Raw genomic sequence first — 22,984 nt, 5'->3', positions numbered from 1 at the left:
GTCTTTTGCAACTGGAATTGGTATTCTCACAAAAAACACAACTAAAAAAAGTTACAATAAGTGCAGGAATTGGAACAAAAAAGTACATAAATGCCATTTTATCATGTTTTGGCCTTGTCTACTATAAAGAGAAATGTTTACACAGAATAGTTCCAATCCCGTGTAGGTACATTTTCATCAAAGCTGCCGATTGAAGTCTAACCTTGATACTAAGTTACAGTATGGTGAAATACATCACGAAATAAAATATTTGAAGAAAAAAAAGAAAAAACTTTGGCTGGTAGAGAACGAGGGGGAAAAAAGCCAACAGAATCAAACTGAGTGGACTTACACTGGAGCTATAGAATTTTTACATCAGAAACTACCAGTATGCTTTCATTTTGTATTTTCTGTGTGGCCTGGCTGTTTTATAACATAGCCAACCCACCAAATTCCAGAGTAGATTCCTATCTTTTTTGGAAAGAAGAATAGGAAATACCAGCTACGCATCTGCTCAGCATCTGCCTTGGAACAACAAGTCCACTCACAATCACAGAGGTAGCTGACATGAAGAAAACAATAAAACGTTTAAAATAGTTTTGTTGGCTGAAACACCATTCAGTGATTGGTATATTTTCAACTGTACAATACAGACACACAATGGCCCAACAGAAAATACTGGGTTAGTGATAATGTCATAGATCACTAATGTTATAGGGGCCTACCCCCTAAAAATGTATTTTTTTTAATTTCAGGAAATCCATAGGCATATAAAGTTCTTTATACATTTGCGTAAAGAAATCTGCCAGTGAAGCCCCTGGGCAGTTGGGGCCCATTTCAATTGAAACCCCTTAAACATAGGCCCCAGGGACTTTGCTATTAATGACTTGCATTTGATTTCTCTCTACGGAGACAATCATTGGCCTCAAGGTGGCGCTGGTTAATTACAGAAATAAAAATGTTTTCTCCTGGTGACCCTCACCTGGGGCATATTTGGTTGGTAGTCAGTCAAAGTTGAGAGGTTTATTCTGAACCATTTCAACTCATTACACTTGAGAAATACATAAGGTTATATTGAAAGGGGAACCTGATCCTAGAGCAGCACTCTACTCAGACTAGAGGGCGACCGATTAAAAATCGGCATGGCTGATTAATTAGGGCCGATTTCAAGTTTTCATAACAATCGGTAATCGGCATTTTTGGACGCCTATTACATTGCATTCCACGAGGAAACTGCGTGGCAGGCTGACCACCTGTTACGTGAGTGCAGCAAGGAGCCAAGGTAAGTTGCTTATCTAGCATTAAACTTATCTTATAAAAAAACAATCTTCACATAATCACTAGTGAACTACACATGGTTGATGATATTACTATGTGAACTAGCTTGTCCTGCGTTGCATATAATCAATGCGGTGCCTGTTAATTTATCATCGAATCCCAGCCTACTTCGCCAAACGGGGGATGATTTAACAAAAGCGCATTCGAAAAAAAAGCACAATCGTTGCACAAAATGTACCTAACCATAAAACATCAATGCCCCTCTTAAAATCAATACACAAGTATATTTTTTAAACCTGCATATTTAGTTAAAAGAAATTCATGTTAGCAGGCAATATTAACTAGGGAAATTGTCACTTCTCTTGTTCATTGCACAAAGTCAGGGTATATGCAACAGTTTGGGCCGCCTGGCTCGTTGCGAACTAATTTGCCAGAATTTCACATAATTATGACATAACAGTGAAGGTTGTGCAATGTAACAGCAATATTTAGAGACTTAGGGTTGCCACCCGTTCGGTAAAATACGGAACGGTTCTGTATTTCACTGAAAGAATAAACGCATTATTTAAACCAAATTGAGCATGTTTCATTATTTATTTGAGACTAAATAGATTTTATGTATTATATTAAGTTAAAATAGAAGTGTTCATTGTTCATTCAGTATTGTTGTAATTGTCATTATTTATAAAATAAAAAAAACTCAGTACTGGCTTTTTTTGGACATCCAATAAATCGGTATCGACGTTGAAAAAAATCATAATCGGTCGACCTCTATCTGAGACGCTCTATAAATACATGCCGTGATCTCAACATGTACAGTATCTCACTCAGCACATTAATAACAGGCTTTGAGAAGTCTTATGGCGATTGTATTGCCCACAGTATCCAAATCAGGCTTCCAAGGAACCAGCCTGGAATCCATCTATTTTCTTTCTCTCTGCATTTTTGGGAAGGGCCTGTAAAGTAAGCATTTCACTGTTAGTCTATACCGGCTGTTCACAAAGCATGTGACATAAAATTTGACTTGAAATAGTAGATATCCCTATAATAAACATGTTTTTTTTCTTCCAAATAGGACAGTTCAATGAGTCATATTTGCACCTTTCAAAATGGATTGTAGCCAGTGGAGGCTGCTGAGGGGAGGATGGCTCATAATGGCTGGAACGGAAGTAATGGAATGGCAAACTCCTGGAAACCATGTTCGATACCATTCCACTCAAGCCATTACCACAAGCCCACCCACCCCAATTAAGGTGCCACCAACCTGTGATTGTAGCCTATCAGTTGACTTACTTATAATCGTGTACATTACATGTTGTACTATAGCTAAAACTGCAGATCAGAAATTAAGAGCAATGTGTTTAACTATTCATAGAAAGGTCTCAAACACCTCGTAAAATGCAGAACTCCACTACTCTGGGATACTTCACTTTGGCGGATGAAATGGCCATTACCGTACCAAACAAAGATTGAAAACAGTAAGGTGACCTCATAAATTTTTTTTTTTTTAAAAGCCATGTAACCAGTAGGTAACAAGTGAGAGAAATTCAGAGGCAACATGAATAGGCAATATAAAACAAATCAAGCAAGAGTGATTGAGACGCAGAGGTTGCCCCAGTAAAAGAGGGGCAGAAGAGACCAGCAGGTTTGTGTGAGCATTCTGTTAGCTAGATAGATGTACATAGCATTTCATACATCTATAAAATGCTATCTAGGGAATAACTAATATAAAAACTAAACAGAGCTATCATTTTAAACAATAAGAAATCAAGTCATATCACTTGCCCTTTTGAGGCAGCTATTAGAGGTCTTGGGCAGGTAGTGTGCACAAAATGTGTAAATGTTCTTGCCAAATGACATTGCTAATTTCACAAATCCTTCTACAGTTCATTTATACTTGATTGATCAATAAAAAGGTGTGCGTACAACCTGTTCAACTTGGTCTCAGGGCTAATCGTATTATTCTGTATGTAAATCTGAGACCTCAATTATGTTAAGTTACATTATGAATGGAATAGCAGTCGTACAATATGATACAAATTAGAGGACGTATAGTATCATACGTGTTACCCGGTCGTACAATAGCATTCAAATTGGAAGACATAACTTATCATACTTCTTGGAGGATGTATAGTATTGCACATCTTTATTTGAGACCAGGTTGCTTGTTGCACCATAACAAAGGAAAATTAACATTGGCAGTTAGGGGAACGAATGACAAAGGTTAGGTGGATTTGGTTACGTTTACAATCAGGGTTAGCTAAAATGCTATAGTTGTCCCTGACGTTTCTAAAACATGCAACCTTTGGCTTGCTAGTCTGTCGTGGGTTACGCCCAACCATCCTCTTCGACCAACCTCCCTACTTTAGTGTGTGTCAAGTAACTAAACCATTAGTAGGCATCATACATCTTGAAGGTGCTCAGAAATACGTTTAGTACATTTCATATTGCTCTGAGGCCAGGCTGAACTGTCATGTACATAACGGTATACAATCTATAGTTCCACTTCTCAAACATTCAATATTTTCTATTACGATGCTTTAACATTGGCAGAGTAGACAAAAGAAAAAAACTCAGTCTGATCAATCCAAAGACGCACTCTACTCTCTCATTCAAATTGTAGCGTGCAGAGTTGAATGGCATGAGAGACCGGGCCCCACCACAAGCCATGGCCAGGTAGAGGAAGTCTGTAAAATGTGGCAGAAAAAAAAAACTAAAAGTTGGCATATAAAATAAACCTTATTTTGTGTCTGTCATCCCAACATGACAAGGATGAACACTGGCAAAAGCCTCAGTGACCGTTCAAACACTGATCTTTAAGAAAGACGGTATCATGACAGTGTGCAGAGGCCAGTAGCCATCTTGGAAACAGTCACAGTATCATCACCCCTCATCATCCCAGATATTTATTCTTTGTGTAAGTGTGAAGTGAAGGAAATTCGACCGTAGTGGAGAAGCGGATGGCTTATTAAAACACAAAAACCCAATACAGCAATACCAACCCGGTGTGTCAATCATATCTTGTGATTTTCAATGTCTTGTCTCCTCCCTCTGGCTGGCCAGTGCCATCATTGACCCCTGCTGCCTGTGTGGTGATCTCCTTGACCCCAGCAGAGCTACAACATGGCTATGCTCTCTGGGGTGCAGTTGAGATGGGTGGATGTGCTGCTTCCTCCAGGGGACTTTAGGCCCTTGGCTCCCATGCTCAGCGACATGGCCCCGGCTGTGCCGCCCATCATGACCCCCGAGTGGTGGTGGGTCTGCTGCAGGCCAACCATCATGGTGTCGTTGGTGACTGTGCCAAACTCGTAGGTGAAGGTGCCGTAGAAGACAAGGATGTCCACGGTAAAGACCCACTCGCAGATGGCTGCTGCGTGCTGGAGAACAAAGCTCTCGTGGATGAAGAAGATACCACCTGGGAAAGAGTTAAGGAGATGCAACAGCCCCATCGATGGAGGAAGAAAGGCCACATCAATAAATCTATGGATGTGTCCCAAATGGCACTCTGTCATGACTCTCCTGTGACGATCCAAAGATCAGGTTACAATGGAGCAACTTCCACAGATCCCTCTCACCCGCAGAAGGGAGAAGGGATTGGTTTGGGGGTTTTATGACACCTCACACCAAATCGTAAATTGTATGCACCAGACGACTCTTTTTGGTCTCTAGTATGGGGGATTGGAATGTCTCTGTTACAGGGACATTTTGCCACCCAAAAACTAACGTCCAAAAGTGAACACTGGGACAATATATTTCAACATCCGAATGTGGGGAATGATGAGATGGAATATGGGAAATTAATGTCTATCATTAAAAGAAAGGTACAAAAGCGATATAACAAAAATATTGTAACTTGAAGAGCTTTCACACTGTGTATATCAGGTTTACATCCTTTACGTTGTGTAGGAAATAAAGGATGAAGAGAATATTTTTGTTAAGATAGGAATGTGACTTTAGTTTTCTAAGGAGATCATCATTTTTGATTATGTTTTGGCCCATAACTAGCCACGCCCGAGGGAGCTCAGAGAGCGTGTCAGTATGACGGAAATGCTCCTTTTTAGCATTGTGTATAAAAGATTGAGTTAAGAATTAACATACCAGACTAGGACTCAAGCTGCAGCTAGGTCTCCATTGGGTCACGACCCTGAAAATCAACACGAGTTGAAGACAACGAAGTAGCCTCTAACAATCAATGTTACAGTTGAGTAGCTGTTGTAAGTACTGTATCTAAGAAAGTGAATTTAAGTAGAACCATCCGGTTATTCTCTTCAAATCATCGTCAACTACACTGCTCTCATCACAACTCTGGGAATCATCGACACAGCTGATTAGCTGTCCTCAGAAGACCACTCTTCCAGAACGAGTGAAAGTAAACAGACAACTAACAATTAGAGCGTTACACTTACAAACTAAGGAGAAGGCCCAATCGAACCCTTTTCAAAGGCCTGGGTCCAACAGAGATACAAGTCAAAGGAAGACCTTCAACATGTAAATACATGCATTATTGCTTACCCAAAACGGGTGGCAGTTCAGGGCAAGGTATTAGGATTACTGTGAGCATAGTTTCCAAATAAATCCAAGTGTTGTCTCGCCTTAACTCTATCTTTTTTAACAAGTGTCATATTGTGTTAGTCTGCTAGGGATCCATTTTCATCGTATTACGTTTCTAATCAATAACCTATACCGTGCGTGTATATCCTGCGTTATCATTTAGTTAGTAAATAAATCAAATCAATTTGTGTGGTACAGAATGATCAGTAAGACTTGGGTTTGTGCAGATTCAAGAAGTCTGCAACATTCAGAATGAGACTAATATGAAGTAATGATTAATAACTTATCGATATAACACAAATTGAGTTTCATTCGGGAGATGGCAACTCTATAAACAACTTCTACCGTGGTGCCCCAAATTCCAAATGAGTTAATAGTTACATGATCAATTTAATATTGGGTAACAATTAAACATTGTTATTTGTCGAATCAACTGTCATCCCATTAATGAAAGTCACGTCACTACACTATGTAGTGCAGTATTTTTGTCCAGAGCCCCATTCATCACAGACGACTGACAGGAACTAGACTACCGCTTACGCGGTTTCACAGACTAGCCATTGCAAGGCTTCAATACAGAAGAGAAATTACACATCAACTGTGTTTGATTGAAATTACATGACGCTATGGTGACATGATCAGTCACCTTTTATTAAATGGTGGAATCCATCATGACCAATATCTAGTAACCTACCCCCACCCCTCCACCAATCCCAGCGAGTCCGGAAGGATACTAAGGACAAGTGAGACCAGGGCTCCTGCGGCCAGCGCCACGCGGACGTGTGCCATCCAGTAGTCGAGGGCGGTAATGGCCATCCGGTAGGTGAGAACACACTGCAGGCACACGAAGAGCAGACCCGCAGGGAATGCCACGCCCGCGCCAACGTAGTGCAGAGACTTGGCATGGTCAACCTGCCCAGGGAGGGGGGTAAAACATGTTAATCCATTTATTTATTTTTTGAGATTGAAAACAAATTTTTATATACAAGTGAAGCCGCTCCGAATACCCAAATTCCATTGCTTGTCCCCCTGAACCCACCCACAAGACAAACTCACAAACGTCGCTCACAACAAAAGGGAGCTAACAAAGAAACTTTAACAACCAAAACAGAAAGGGGTTCTGAAAGGCACCCATGTGGGTGCACACTGAAAGTTGACAAACCCACTAGTAAGGGGTTATAAAAAAGACACCCACCATGGATGCCCACTAGGTTTGCCTCCAAAAAGACAAACAAAAAAAATAAAACAGGATAGGGAGTAAAAAGAATATGGAGCAAAAAAAAAAAAAACACCAAAACTCAGGCTTCTTTCAAAACCACACCTCAGCTTACATGAAGTGTAGCTCTCCCCAACATCTCTCAAGCTCGCCTGGAGCACCTTGACCAACACAGGTGAAACACCTTCCCACTAATGGGATAGCAACCAGCACAGGTGTAACATACTGACTGATGAGGTGACACCATGTGCTAACGAGCTATAGGTGCTAAAGTCCAACCTCAAAACATAAATAGAAAAACCAAAGCCTTTAACACCCACTCCTGCCCACCCACACCCCTTGTTTTTAACCAATAGACAAATATTAGACAACACAGGGAATCAGCAGGAGAATATAGCCACCACTTGATAATTGACAAAACTGTAAGTTGCTCTGGATAAGAGTGTCTGCTATAAGACCAAAATGAAAAATCATGGTGGGGTTTAATTGACATCAAGTCATTGGGATAATACAGTCACAGCTGGAGAGGGACTGGTAGCAGAGATATGGAATCAAGATGTACTGTATGTCTAGAGAAGAATTGGAGTGAATCACCTGGAAGTTTCCCACCATGACCAGTCCTACAGCGTTGGTGCAGCCAGACAACAGGGCGTTGGTGTTAATCCAGCAAGCGTGGCTGTGCTCAATCACCTGGGCATAGCGCAGAAGGCACACCATCACCACTGGGGGGAGAGCAAGAGAGATGGGATGAAGAGGAGCACAGACAACGGCAGCAGAGTGAGTGGTGATAAATAAGACAGAACAGGAAGTAATGGAGAAAGGTCATAGATGATAAAAGGGGGGATGGCAATAATGGCAGAAAGGCCACATGCATTATTGATTGAAGACCAGAGCCCATTTCAAGCCCTTCTGCACATACTGCTGACTAGTGGCATACACCGATTTGCTATATAAATCCATCTAGGCAGGCAGACAAGATCAGTTAGGCCTATATAGGAAATTCTTCTAAATATTTGTTTTGATAAAAGTTCACATTATACCTGTGGACTCAGCACCCATTTGCTGTGTCATGGTGATAATGTACTAAAAAGGAGATTATGTGAGGTGATATTTCTTAACACCAATGACAAAAAAACTGATATAAATATACATTCTAGGTATTTAATCACCACCTTCAGATCGTTATCACCATGACACAGCAAAAGTATTATCTGCACTGTTGCACAAACAACCAACCTCTCGAATGAGCCAATGATCATATTTTGGCGATATTCCTACTGAGATAAAAAAAAATATTACGCCCACCCAGCAGACTGTCGACCAATCGCTTTTATGTTGTCTTGCGGTTGCTAAGCTAATCATCATGCAATCCCTTCTCAAAGTCAGTGTATATGTAAAAAATTGCTATTTTCCTTGAAAGTACGTATTGTCACGATTCGAAAGCTATACGACACTACAGATGTCAAGTAATTTTTTTCTAGGGGGTAGATCAGCTTTAATATTGATGTAAACTATAATCTATCTGCAACGTAATTGTCTGCATCATTTAAAATCCCCCATACACAGTACCAGTTTGGACACTCATTCAAGGGCTTTTTTTTTTTTTTTTTTTTTACATTGTAGAATAATAGTGAAGATGCCAAAAATATGACACATACGGAAAGTGTTAAACAAATCAAAATATATTTTAAACTCTTCAAAGTAGTCCCCCTATGCCTTGACAGCTTTGCACACTCTTGGCATTCTCTCAATCAGCTTCATGAGGTAGTCACCTGGAATGCATTTCAATTAACAGGTGTGCTTTGTAAAAGTTAATTTGTGGAATTGCTTTCCTTCTTGTGTTTGAGCCAATCAATTGTGCTGTGACAAGGTAGGAGTGGTATACAGAAGATTTACCAAATAGGGCTAAGACCAAGTCCATATTATGGCAAGAACAGCTCAAATAAGCAAAGAGAAGAAACAACAGTCGATCATTACTTAAAGGCATGAAGATCAGTCAATTCGGAAAATTAAGAACTTTGATAGTTTCTTCAAGTGCAATAGCAAAAACCCTCAAGCGCTATGATGAAACTGGCTCTGAGGACCATTACAGGAAAGGAAGACCCAGAGTTACATCTGCTGCAGAGGAGAAGTTCATTAGAGTTACCAGCCTCAGAAATTGCAGCCCAAATAAATGCTTCAGAGTTCAAGTAACAGACACATTGCAGACACAACACATAACAGACAACATCAACTGTTCAGAGGAGACTGCGTGAAATCAGGCCTTCACGGTTTAATTGCTGCAAAGAAACCACTACTAAAGGACACCAATAAGAAGAGACTTACTTGGGCCAAGAAACATGAGCAATGGACATTAGACTGGTGGAAATCTGTCCTTTGGTCTGATGAGTCAAAATCAGATTTTTGGTTCCAACCGCCGTGTCTTTGAAACGCAGAGTAGGTGAATGGATGATCTCCGCATGTGTAGTTCCCACCGTGAAGCATGGAGGTTTGATGGTGTGGGGATGCTTTGCTAATGACACTGTCATTGATTTATTTAGAATTCAAGGCATACTTAATCAGCATGGCTAACACAGCATTCTGCAGCGTTACGCCATCCCATCTGGTTTGCGCTTAGTGGGACTATCATTTGTTTTTCAACAGGACAATGACCCAACACACCTCCAGGTTGTGTAAAGGCTATTTGACCAAGAAGGAGAGTGATGGAGTGCTGCATCAGATAACCTAGCCTCCACAAAGTCACCCAACCTCAACCCAAATGAGATGTTTTGGGATAAGTTGGACCGCAAAGTGAAGGAAAAGCAGCCAACAAGTGCTCAGCATATGTAGGAACCCTTCAAGACAGTTGGAAAAGCATTCCAGGTGAAGCTGGTTGAGAGAAGGCCAAGTGCAAAGCTGTCATCAAGGCAAAGGGTGGCTATTTTGAAGAATCTCAAATATATTTTGATTTGTTTAACACTTTTTTGGTTACTACCTGATTCCATGTGTTATTTCAAAGTTTATATGTCTATTATTCTACAATGCAGAATAGTAAAAAGAGAAAAACCCTTGAATGAGAAGGTGTCCCACATTTTGACTGGTACTGTATATACACTTTTTGTTATCATTTTCCTTTATTTTCTCCTAACCCTACCACCCCTCCCCTAATTGGAGTAAAATAATGGACAACAACACTTAGGCTTCTACATACATTTTACAGACAATGCATTTTACAATAGTCATTTTGTTTTTAATCCCATCCTTCAGCTACCCTCAAATCTAATCTCTGAAGACCATCCAGATGGCAAGTTAATTATCTCACATCTGAGAAAAGATTTGTAATGTTGTACTTCTTGTTGCCGAAATTCGTGCTAATGTTGGGTTTCAGCGAGTGCCCATTGACGTAGCATGGGCAAAGTTTCTGCCGTTCCGAATGTTAGACTCCACTCTGAGGCACATCAATCTGCAGGTTGAACATGGTGAGATTGTAGAGTCCTAAATATTTAGCGGTAAAGTCACAAACTGCACTAACTACCTACGTTACATGCTGACAATGTCTTTGGTTTTATTGCATGAAGCTACGTTAGCTAGCTAGCTACCTAGCCAGCCAGCAGAGCAACCATTGCATTGTGGATTTTGTAGTAGACTTGAGCTGCTACAGATTGTCACAACAATTTTACTACCAACCTTATAACCGCAAAATGAAACATTTGTTTGCCAAAAAAAAAAGTGTTATTTAACACTGTAAATTAAAGGAATGAGTGGTTTTGGGTGGATTTTTCCTTTGACCTCCAATACGTCACTGATGGGTAATACAAAGGGCACAGCTTATTGTCAGTGTGAGTGATGACAGAAGAGGGGCTGCATCCCAAATGACACCCTATTAATCCCTACATAGGTCTCTGTTCAAAAGTAGTGCACTATGGGCCCAGGTCAAAAATAGTACACTAAATCGTGAATAGTTTGCCATTTGGGATGGAGAAGAGGCTCTTCTTACCCATGAAGCCTCCGACGTTCCCGATCAGACTGAACAGACAGCTCTCAGGGGGGAAGGAGCCACATTTACTGTACGAGACACAAGAGGGATGAAACAACATGTCACCCAAAACGCATAAGGAATCCACTCACAAGTTGACTAGGCCTATATTATGACCATGATTAAAATGTTAGGAAAAGGCATGCATGACAAGGTTGTTACTATTTCACCATTTCTCTTCTGGTATGGTTACAAGACTGTAGATGAGTGTATTATCAGAGAGCGAGAGGGAGTAAGAGCGAGAGAGACCCTTATTGACAAACAAAAGCAGTCTTCTCATGCTTGGTTGATTTAAAAAAAAGCTTTAGAATCAATTTGGCATGAGGGTCTGCTATACAAATTGATGGAAAGCAGTGTTGGGGGAAAACATGGCATTATAAAATCCATGTACACAAACAAGTGTGCAGTTAAAATTGTCAATAAACACATCTCTTTCTTCAGGGCCAGGGGGTGAGACAGGGATGCAGCTTGAGCCCCACCCTCTTACACTGAGTGTACAAAACATTAGGAACACCTACCCAACATTGAGTTGCACCCCCTTCTGCCCTCAGAACAGCCTCAATTCATTTGGGCATGGACTACAAGGTGTCGAAAGTGTTCCATAGGGATACTGGCCCATGTTGACTCCATTGCTTCCTACAGTTTTGTCAAGTTACCTGTATGTCCTTTGGGTGATGGACCATTCTTGATACACATGGGAAACTATTGAGCGTCAAAAAAAAAAAAAAAAAAAAACAGCAGCATTGCAGTTCTTGACACAAACCGGTGCACTTGGCACCTACTACCATACCTCATTCAAAAGGCACTTAAACTTAAACTTTTGTCTTGCCCATTCATCTTCTAAATGGCGCACATACACAATCCATATCTCAATGCTTAAAAATCTTTCTTTAACCCATCTCCTCCCATTCATCTACAACAGTGGAGGCTCCTCACAGGAGGACCATCCTCCTCAGTGAATTTCAGAAACATTTTAGTGACTTATTTTTAACTAAATATAAAGTCACGTCACCAAATCATTCATTAAAAACACACTGTTCTGCAATGTACGTCTTCGTTACCTCAACAGCACTCTGTAGGGTAGCACCATGGTGTAGCCGGAGGATAGCTAGGTTCCATCCTCTGGGTACATTGACTTACAGTTGAAGTCCGAAGCTTACATACACCTTAGCCAAATACATTTAAACTCTTTCACAATTCCTGACATTTAATCCAAGTAAAAATTCCCTGTCTTAGGTCAGTTAGGATCACCACTTTATTTTAAGAATGTGAAAGAGGATCACCACTTTATTTTCAGAATGTGAAAGAGCTGGTGTAACCGAGTCAGGTTTGTAGGCCTCCTTGCTCACACACACTTTTTCAGTTCTGCCCACAAATTTTCTATGGGATTGAGGTCAGGGCTTTGTGATGGCCACTCCAATACCTTAACCTTGTCCTGAAGCCATTTTGCCACAAGTTTGGAAGTATGCTTGGGGTCATTGTCCATTTGGAAGACCCATTTGCGACCAAGCTTAAACATCCTGACTGATGTCTTTAGATATTGCTTCAATATATCCACATAATTTTCCTGCCTTATGATGCCATCTATTTTGTGAAGTGCACCAGTCCCTCCTGCAGCAAAGCACCCCCACAACACGATGCTGCCACCTCCGTGCTTCACGGTTGGGATGGTGTTCTTCAGGCTTGCAAGCCTCCCCCTTTTTCCTCCAAACATAACAATGGTTATTATGGCCAAACAGTACTATTTTTGTTTCATCAGACCAGAGGACATTTTTTGTCCCAATGTAGAGTTGCAAACCGTAGTCTGTCTTTTTTATGGCGGTTTTGGAGCAGTGGCTTCTTCCTTGCTGAGCTGCATTTCAGGTTATGTCGTTATAGGACTCGTTTTACTGTGGATATAGATACTTTTGTACCGTTTTCATCCAGCATCTTCACAAGGTCCTTTGCTGTTGTTCTGGGATTGAGTTGCACTTTTCACACCAAAGTACGTTCATCTCTAGGAGACAGAACGCGTCTCCTTCCTAAGCGGTATGACGGTAGCGTGGTCCATTGGTGTTTATACTTGCATACTATTGTCTTTACAGATGAACGTGGTACCTTCAGGCATTTGGAAATTGCTCCCAAGGATGAACCAGACTTGTGGAGGTGGACAATTTTTTTGAGGTCTTGGCTGATTTCTTTTGATTTTCCCATGATGTCAAGCAAAGAGGCACTGAGTTTGAAGGTAGGCCTTGAAATAAATCCACAGGTACACCTCCAATTGACTCAAATGATGCCAATTAACCTAAATGATGCCAATTAATCAGAAGCTTCTAAAGCCATGACATCATTTTCTGGAATTTTCAAAGCTGTTTAAAGACAGTCAACTTAGTGTATGTAAAATTCTGACCCACTGGAATTGTGTATTATAAGTGGAATAATCTGTCTGTAAACAATTGTTGGAAAAATGACTTGTGTCATGCACAAAGTAGATGTCCTCACCGACTTGCCAAAACTATAGTTTGTTAACAAGAAATTTGTGGAGTGGTTGAAAAACGAGTTTTAATGACTCCAACCTAAGTGTATGTAAACTTCCGACTTCAACTGTAAATACAAAACCTAGGAGGCTCATGGTTCTCACTGCCCTTCCACAGTAATTATGACAACTTCCGGAGGATGTCTTTGAGCCTATCAGAGATCTTGTAGCATGAAATGACATCCACCCAAATCAAAGGATCAGAGAATGAATGTAGTACTGAAAGTCTAAGCTGAAGCTATCTAGCACTGCAATGCATGTTGACTCAAAGAGAAAGACAGTAGTTGAACAAAGTAACAAAACTGGGATAAACATATCTGAATTTGTCCAATAGAAACTCTCGTTTGCAACTTTTGGACTAATGATTACACCCTAGATCAGCTAGATGCAGGCAAGAGTGTGCAAGGCGGTATTGAAAGTGTCACTGTGTCACCTTGATTACTCAAGTTTCTCTCTCAACCTGTGCACAGACGTTGCAAACTTTTCATTGGCTATGTTGTAGCAACCTCTTGATGGGTATAGGGAAAATTCGAGTACCATGTAGTAGCCTAAACCTATCGATGTCATATTGAGCTCGGTGAATGGAATATGAATTAGTCCTCCAATATGCTGTAATAGAAAATAAGCATTAATACATTTTTAGAAAATGTAATTAAAATGAAACAGTAATACCTTATTTACATAAGTATTCAGACCCTTTGCTAGGAGACTCGAAATTGAGCTCTGGTGCATCCTGTTCACATTGATCATCCTTGAGATGTTTTGAGAACTTGATTGGAGTCCACCTGTGGTAAATTCAATTGATTGGACATGATTTGGATAGGCACACACCTGTCTATATAAAAAGGTCCCACAATTGACAGTGCATGTCAGAACAAAAACCAAGCCATGAGGTCAAAGGAATTGTCCATAGAGCTAAGAGACAGGATTGTGAGGCACAGATCTAGGGAAGGGTAACATTTGTTTTGAAGCATTGAAGGTCCAAGAACACAGTGACCTCCATCATTAAATGGATAAGTTTGAAACCACCAAGACTCTTCCTAGAGCTGGCCGCTCAGCCAAGCTGCGCAATCAGGGGAGAAAGGCCTTGTGGAGGTGACCTAGAACCCGATGGTCACTCTGACAGAGCTCCAGAGTTTCTCTGTGGAGAACCTTCCAGAAGGACAACCATCTCCGCAGCACTCTACCAATCAGGATTGTATGGTAGCGCGGCCAGACTGAAGCCACTCCTCAGTAAAAGGCACATGACAGCCCCCTTGGAGTTTGCCAAAAGGAACCTAAAGACTCTCAGACCATGAGAAACAAGATTCTCTGGTCTGATGAAACCAAGATTGAACTCTTTGGCCTGAATGCTAAGCGTCACGTCTGGAAGAACCCTGACACCAACCCTACGGTGAAGCATGGTGATGGCAGCATCATGCCGTGGGGATGTTTTTCAGCAGCCGGATCGAGGGAAAGTTGAACGGAGCAAAGTACAGAGAGATCCTTGATGAAAACCTGCTCCAGAGTGCTCAGGACCTCAGACTGGGGCAAAAGTTCACCTTTCAACAGGACAACGACCCTAAGCACACAGCCAAGACAATGCAGGAATGGCTTCAGGGCAAGTCTCTGAATGTCCTTGAGTGGCCCAGACAGAACATCTCTGGAGAGACCTGCAGCGACACTCCCATCCAACCTGACAGAGCTTGAGAGGACCTGCAGAGAAGAATGTGAGAAACTCCAAATACAAGTGTGCCAAGCTTGTAGTGTCATACCCAAGAATACTCAAGGCTGTAATCGCTGCCAAAAGTGCTTCAACAAAGTACTGAGTAAAGGGTCTGAATACTTATGTAAATGTGATATTTTTTATTTAATACATTTGCAAACATCTTAGAACCAGTTTTTGCTTGGTCATTATGGGGTATTGTGTGTAGATTGAGAAACGATTTAATCCATTTTAGATTAAGACTAACGTAACAAAATGTGGAAACAGGCCAATGGGTCTATATACTTTCCGAATGCACTGTATATCAATGAATTGTCGAGAACACTCGAACAGTCTGCAGCCTTACCCTACTAGACTCGGAAATCAAATGTCTGTTTGCAGAATATCTGGTGTGTCAGTCCCCAACCAAGAAGGGCCTACAGCAGCACCTAAGCTTCTGCACAGATTCTGGCCCTGACAGTAAATTTCAGGAAGACAAAAATAATGGTGTACCAAAAAAGGTCCAGTAGCCAGGACAACCATTTTCAGTGGTATTGTTAACAAGCACACCCACATAAATTAAAAACAGGTTCAGCCCCTGGTTTGACTGTGATCTTGTAGAGTTACTCCACCTCAAGAATTGCATTTAGCGAAAGGCTTGGCATACGCATACTTAGGCTGACTGGCTCTCGTTCAGGCAAATTAGTAATAAGTGCACTCCGGCTATCCGGTTACTTAAAGGAGAAGTTCTCTCTCTCCGTGGGTCTAACCCCAAGAAGTTCTGGTAAACGGTTAACGACCTGGAGAATAAGCCCTCCTCCTCACAGCTGCCCATGTCCCTTAATGTTGATGTGGTTGTTACTGACAAAAAGCACATGGCTGAGCTCTTTAATCACCACGTCATTAAGTCAGGATTCTTATTTGACTCAGCCATGCCTCCTTGCCCGTCCAACATTTCCTCATCTCCCACCCCTTCTAATTCGACTAGACCCAATGCTTCTCCCTCTTATCCCCCTGCCCCGCTACAAAGTTTCTCCCTGCAGACGGTCACTGAGTCCGAAGTGCTAAAGGAGCTCCTTAAACTTGACCCCCCAAAAAAACATCTGGGTCTGATGGTTTAGACCCTTCTTTAAGGTTGCTGCCCCTATCATCGCTAAGCCTCTCTCTCCTTTCTGGGGAGGTTCCCATTGCTTGAAAGGCAGCCATGGTTCATCCTTTATTTAAAAGGGGGAGATCAAGCTGATCCTAACTGTTATAGGCTTATTTCTATTTTGCCCTGTTTATCTGACTGGCTTTCTTGATGTCTATAGTATTCTCTCTGGTATGCAATCTAGTTTCCGCTCAGGTTATGGATGTGTCACTGCAACCTTAAAGGTCCTCAATGATGTCACCATTTCCCTTGATTCTAAGCAATGTTGTGCTGCTATTTTTATTGACTTGGCCAAAGCTTTTGATGTCTCTGAGGGGTCTTTGGCCTGGTTTGCTAACTACTGCTGTCAGAACATCTGCTGTCTCAGCCACTGCCTGTCACCAAGGGTGTACCCCAAGGCTCAATCCTAGGCCCCACACTCTTCTCAATTTACATCAACAACATAGCTCAGGCAGTAGGGAGCTCTCTCATCCATTTATATGCAGATGATACAGTCTTATACTCAGCTGGCCCCTCCCTGGATTTTGTGTTAAATGCTCTATGACAAAGCTTTTAGTGTCCAACAAGCTTTCTCTGCCCTTAACACATCCAAAACAAAGGTCATGTGGTTTGGTAAGAAGAATGTCCCTCTTCTCCCAGGTGTTATTACTACCTCTAAGGGTTTAGAGCTTGAGATAGTCACCTCATACAAGTACTTGGGAGTATGGCTAGACGGTACACTGTCCTTCTCTCAGCACATATTAAAGCTGCAGGCTAATGTTAAATCTAGACTTGGTTTCCTCTATCGTAACCGCTTCTCTTTCACCCCAGCTGTCAAACTAACCCTGATAAAGATTACCATCCTACCCATACTAGAATACGGAGACGTAATGTATAGATCGGCAGGTAAGGGTGCTCTCGAGCGGCTAGATGTTCATTACCTTTAGGCCATCTGATTTGCCACCAATGCTCCTTATAGGACACATCACTGCACTCTATACATGTCCTCTATGGTTGAGGTCTGTGGTCCACTCACCAACCAATAACTCACAAAAAAAATGGCACAAACACCCAATTGAGACTACATGCAGAATTCTGCAAAAATACACTTGTGTACAACAAACAATGTATACAGAGCAGAATTAGGACTTCACCCACTAGTTAACAAAATCTAGAAAATATATCTTAAATTCCACAACCATCTAAAAGGAAGCGATGCTCACACATCCTATGACAAAACCATCACCTACAGAGAGATTAACCTAGAGAAGAGTCCCATCAGCTAGCTGGTTCCGGGGCTCTGTTCAAAAACACAAACCCCACAAAGCTCCAGGACAGCAACACAATTAGACCCAACCAAATTATAAGGCGGCAAAAAGAAAACTATGACATACTGGAAAGAACAGAGCAAACTAATGCTATTTGACTGTAAACAAAATACACAATACCTGACCACTGACTGACAAAATAGTCAATAATTCCATGTAGACTCAGTGAGCATAGCCTTGCTATTGAGAGAAGCCGCCATAGCCTGTCTTCTCTACAGAGCCAGGTCTGCCTCTGTGCCCACCAAATGAGGTGGACACTGAGCTGCACTTCTTAACCTCCTACCAAATGCATGACCACATTAGAGATACATATTTCCCACAGACCCACAAAGAATTTGAAAACAAACAAAACATTGATCAACTCCCATACCGGTTACATGACCAAACCAGCTTCGTGCGTGTGCATGTTGAGTTTGTCTATCCCCACCAGGCGCAATCAGGACACGCACTTTGAAATTTCAAAATTAACTCTGAACCAACTATATTAATTTGGGGAAAGGTCAAAAAACACATTAAAACATTCATGGACATTTAGCTAGCAAGCTTGCTGTTGCTAGCTAATTTGTCCTGGGATAAAAATATTGGCTAGTTATTTTACCTGAAATGTAGTCTTTTTTTTTTTTGCTGGACCGTTGTAGAGTATCGGCCCATTTTTAGTCACAACATTGTGTGTTCTATACTCTGACAATTAATCCACAGATTAAAATGGAAAACTTAGTTAGTTTAGGTTGGCAACCAACTTTAAGATGCACTACTGCAACCAACCGGACTGGAGTGTTGACCTCATTCATCTTTCAATCACCCACATGTACAGTGAGGGAAAAAAGTATTTGATCCCCTGCTGATTTTGTACGTTTGCCCACTGACAAAGAAATGATCAGTCTATAATTTTAAATGCTAGGTTTATTTGAACAGTGAGAGACAGAACAACATAAAAATCCAGAAAAACACATGTCAAAAATGTTATAAATTGATTTGCATTTTAATGAGGGAAATAAGTATTTCACCCCCTCTACAGCAGAAAGATTTATGGCTCCCAGGTGTCTTTTATACAGGTAACGAGCTGAGATTAGGAGCACACTCTTAATCTCTTACCTGTATAAAAGACACCTGTCCACAGAAGCAATCAATCAGATTCCAAACTCTCCACCATGGTCAAGACCAAATAGCTCTCCAAGGATGTCAGGAACAAGATTGTAGACCTACACAAGGCTGGAATGGGGTACAAGACCATCGCCAAGCAGCTTGGTGAGAAGGTGACAACAGTTGGTGCGATTATTCGCAAATGGAAGAAACACAAAAGAACTGTCAATATCCCTCAGCCTGGGGCTCCATGCAAGATCTCACCTCGTGGAGTTGCAATGATCATGAGAACGGTGAGGAATCAGTCCAGAACTACACGGGAGGATCTTGTCAATGATCTAAAGGCAGCTGGGACCATAGTCATCAAGAAAACAATTGGTAACACACTACGACGTGAAGGACTGAAATCCTGCAGCGCCCGCAAGGTCCCCCTGCTCAAGAAAGCACATATACATGCCCGTCTGAAGTTTGCCAATGAACATCTGAATGATTCAGAGGACAACTGGGTGAAAGTGTTGTGGTCAGATGAGACCAAAATGGAGCTCTTTGGCATCAACTCAACTCGCTGTGTTTGGAGGAGGAGGAATGCTGCCTATGACCCCAAGAACACCATCCCCACCGTCAAACACGGAGGTGGAAACATTATGCTTTGGGGGTGTTTTTCTGCTAAGGGGACAGGACAACTTCACCGCATCAAAGGGACGATGGACGGGGCCATGTACCGTCAAATCCTGGGTGAGAACCTCCTTCCCTCAGCCAGGGCATTGAAAATGGGTCGTGGATGGGTATTCCAGCATGACAATGACCCAAAACACACGGCCAAGGCAACAAAGGAGTGGCTCAAGAAGAAGCACATTAAGGTCCTGGAGTGGCCTAGCCAGTCTCTAGACCTTAATCCCAAAGAAAATCTGTGGAGGGAGCTGAAGGTTCGAGTTGCCAAACGTCAGCCTCGAAACCTTAATGACTTGGAGAAGATCTGCAAAGAGGAGTGGGACAAAATCTCTCCTGAGATGTGTGCAAACCTGGTGGCCAACTACAAGAAACGTCTGACCTCTGTGATTGCCAACAAGGGTTTTGCCACCAAGTACTAAGTCATGTTTTGCAGAGGGGTCAAATACTTATTTCCCTCATTAAAATGCAATTTACAACATTTTTGACATGCGGTTTTCTGTTTTTTGTTGTTATTCTGTCTCTCACTGTTCAAGTAAACCCATCATTAAAATTATAGACTGATCATTTCTTTGTCAGTGGGCAAATGTACAAAATCAGCAGGGGATCAAATACTTTTTTCCCCTCACTGTATATGCTCCTAAAAACCAATGAGGAGATGGGAGATGCAGGACTTGCAGTGCGTCAAGTGGCTATTTTAGCGCCTAGCTACGCTAACACTCATTGATGCGCACAAGCAGTTTTGATGAAATGACTGAACACGTGTACATCATTTTGCAATGCTCACGCACAAAACGCAGCAGGTGTGGTCAGCATGAAAGGTGAGAGAGAGCAAGCGAACGAAGGAATGTGAGACCTGATTAGTGGGATGTCCTGTATGGTGCAACACGTCTTAGGGAAGCCTGGCCTGGCCATCTCCTCTGTACATGTCACATTGTAGGACCTGCACACAAGACACAATTTTGGGAGGGAATTAGCCCTTTTTTGTTCAGTCAAGCAGATGATATACTGTAGAATCAAGTCAATGTAGGCTATAAATCCAAAGACAAAACGGGGTCTTCTTTATTCCCACAAAGTTTAATATGAAACTCACTGAAGGGTCACTCACCAGTTCTCCACAGGACAAACGTGATGATTCATCACAGCCATGGCGTAGCTGTGGGGGAAAACAAACACATCAATGACTTAAAATCACAACATTATGGACTGGATTCCTGGACATATATTAAGACTAGTCATGGACAAAAAATGTTAGATTCTCCATTAAGCATGCTTTTTTAAATCCAGGACTGGGCTTAATCTGTGTCCTTAATCAGTGTCCAAGAAACCAGATATCAATGTTTCTCTGTCAATCACTTTGTAGTACACCCTTAGTAAGGAAGACAAATGTAACTGCAGCCTAGTATTTGAGAACTCACACTATCCATATTCCTGTGATGGAGAAGGCAGAGAGGCTGACAGGCAAGACGATCCAGGCAGTCATTGGACTCGCAGTGTGCTGTCTTTGTTCAAAGCATGAGGTAGAGGAGGGCTTCAGGCTGGACAAGGCAGACAATGAGGGGACAAGGTGGGGACACTAACAGGCAGGGAGGACAGACATGGGGGGGGGGGCATGAGAGGAGGACGGGGGGATGGCACACTGCTTGTGTTATGCCGCTCGATGCCTGCAACCAGCAGCTGTCTTTACCACAGAGCAGGGAGTGGAACAAAAGGCCAAATGTGAGCAGAGGAGAAAAGAGGGGCAAGGGAGAAAGAACAATTAGGCATAGTATTTGTAGTTTATTTTTCAGTAGGGTGACTTCACTTTCTTTAGTTGCCTGAAAAAAATGTCAGACATCAGGAATTCTAAAATCAGGTATCCTTGGTCTAGGAAAATCACACCACAATAACATTTAACCGTTTCTTAATTTAGCAGACACTCTTATTCAGAGTGACTTACAGGAGCAATTAAGGTTAAGTGGCTTGCTCGAGAACACAACAGATTGTTCACCTAGTCGGCTCAGGGATTCGAACCAGTGACCTTTCGATTACTGGACCAACGCTCTGTCAAAATCACCCTGTTAGTATAACCTACAGAAGAAAACAAAATCTGATTGGTCATTGCTATACTAAAATTAGTGTGTTGACTGACATAAGCAGTGTCATTTTGCATAGTGTGCAGTTTAGGCCTGTACAGTTTCAACCTTCGCTCAGACTCACAGGGATTAGAATGAACTAAGAATGATCACACAGCAACTAAAACAAGCTCTTGGTTTTCCATGATCACATTAGAAAAGACTAACCTAAGTCTTAAAGGGGTAGTTTAGTTTTCAAGTAGTACTGTAATACAGTATATTTTATACAATGTGGGGGGCGGTAGAGATACTGAGCGCTCATCTCCATGACAAATGTGAGAGGCCATTGTTTCCTGATACATTTACACAGGGAAGAGATAATGGAGAGGTTCATGACAGAATATTTCCTGTCTAGGCTTGATCAATTTCCCCATTTAGCTGGATATCTCTTCTCAAGTCTCACATTGACAGATGTTTCAGCTACAGAACTCCGGGATTTGAACGCCCAACCCCCACTGTTACTGAAGCATCGGACTTGGCTAGGGCAGGGGTCCCTCTCTATCGTGCTAGGCTAATTCATTTGAGGTCCAACTGCAGCAAGCAACAATAATTGGGTTATCTAGCAGACTGATGTTGAAACTGAGTAGCTATGATCCATTGTTGCACTGTGGCTGGCATGGATGATCAGATTATCATTGTCAGAACACCGGCTGTTAGCCAGCAACGTTAGCTAACCACTAGCTAGCTAATTAAAGCTAGTCTCAAATGGTTGGCAGTACACCCTGCAAGTGTGACAGGTAAACTAGCCACCTACCGTAGGATCAAATGCATTACCTTGCTACCAAGAGTAGTTAATGCATTTGATCCTATTAACGTTACATCGTTCCTCCTAGTTAGCTAACGACATAGCATCTTGTTTCGCTAACCAACGTTAGTCCATACGCAAACGAACGTAAGCCAACTAGTCAACACTGCTACTAGCTAACAAGTTAAAGCGGGGTTGGGTACCAGTAACGCTGCGGTAAAGTGTGTTCACTGACAGACAGCTGGTTTATGCCGGCTAAATAATTATTATCCCCTTTCTCCAAAGAAAGTAGCTAGCTGGCGGGCTGGACAACTTAACAAAAGAGAGGGGTTAGCGGTGCCTGACTGGCTAGTTTTGACACCGCATACAAGTTAAACGTCCACAACCGTAGCACATATAATGAAAACCACTATATACATAACCCAGATCCCGCTATTCCCACCACGAACCTCAACATTGGTTTCCCTTTAAAACGGGCCCCTCCACTCAATCGTGCGTGCCACTCCTCTTCTTCTTCTGTGGGTTTTATGGCGGACTACTACCTCAAAAGTTGTATTGCCGCCACCAACTGGACGGGTTGAAACCAAAACAAGGTACAAAAAAAATCCATAGTGATTGTGAAACTAACTTAATTCACCAAAATAAAAATAGTACATTGACAAAACAAAACTCCCACTT

At 41.9% G+C, this 22,984-nt stretch overlaps 1 protein-coding gene across 4 annotated transcripts; it reads right to left on the bottom strand.

Moving 5' to 3' along the window:
* Positions 1–3,386: 3,386 nt before the first annotated feature.
* Positions 3,387–22,861, bottom strand: LOC106580507 (transmembrane protein 150A). Of its 4 annotated transcripts, none has more exons than XM_014161656.3 (9): positions 22,756–22,837; positions 21,387–21,517; positions 20,866–21,128; positions 20,556–20,603; positions 20,304–20,390; positions 11,001–11,068; positions 7,619–7,746; positions 6,543–6,720; positions 3,387–4,672 (listed from the first exon to the last, which is right to left on the bottom strand). In XM_014161656.3, the coding sequence occupies exons 3-9, from the start codon at positions 20,928–20,930 to the stop codon at positions 4,374–4,376; spliced, it is 873 nt and encodes a 290-aa protein (XP_014017131.2). In that variant the 5' UTR covers positions 20,931–21,128; positions 21,387–21,517; positions 22,756–22,837; the 3' UTR covers positions 3,387–4,373. The 4 variants fall into 4 exon arrangements, with proteins under 4 accessions (XP_014017131.2, XP_014017132.2, XP_014017130.2 ...); XM_014161657.3 differs by having other exon boundaries at positions 21,438–21,517; XM_014161655.3 differs by lacking the exon at positions 21,387–21,517 and having other exon boundaries at positions 22,756–22,861.
* Between the last annotated feature and the right edge of the window lie 123 nt (positions 22,862–22,984).

This window comes from Salmo salar, chromosome 20 (genome assembly GCF_965601325.2).
Source record: "Salmo salar chromosome 20, fSalSal1, whole genome shotgun sequence".
Classification (NCBI taxonomy): Eukaryota; Metazoa; Chordata; class Actinopteri; order Salmoniformes; family Salmonidae; genus Salmo; species Salmo salar.
This window is presented reverse-complemented; position numbering and strand designations above follow the sequence as displayed.

Bases quoted from the DNA above. Each gene is read 5' to 3' on its own strand.
- LOC106580507 (XM_014161655.3), bottom strand. From the start codon at position 20,930: ATGACTGCCTGGATCGTCTTGCCTGTCAGCCTCTCTGCCTTCTCCATC. The intron at 11,069-20,303 runs GTCTCACATTCC...TGTCTCGTACAG, and splicing joins CAGGACATCCCACTAATCAG to TAAATGTGGCTCCTTCCCCC. The intron at 4,673-6,542 runs GTATCCTTCCGG...ACTCTTTCCCAG, and splicing joins CCTGGTCTCACTTGTCCTTA to GTGGTATCTTCTTCATCCAC.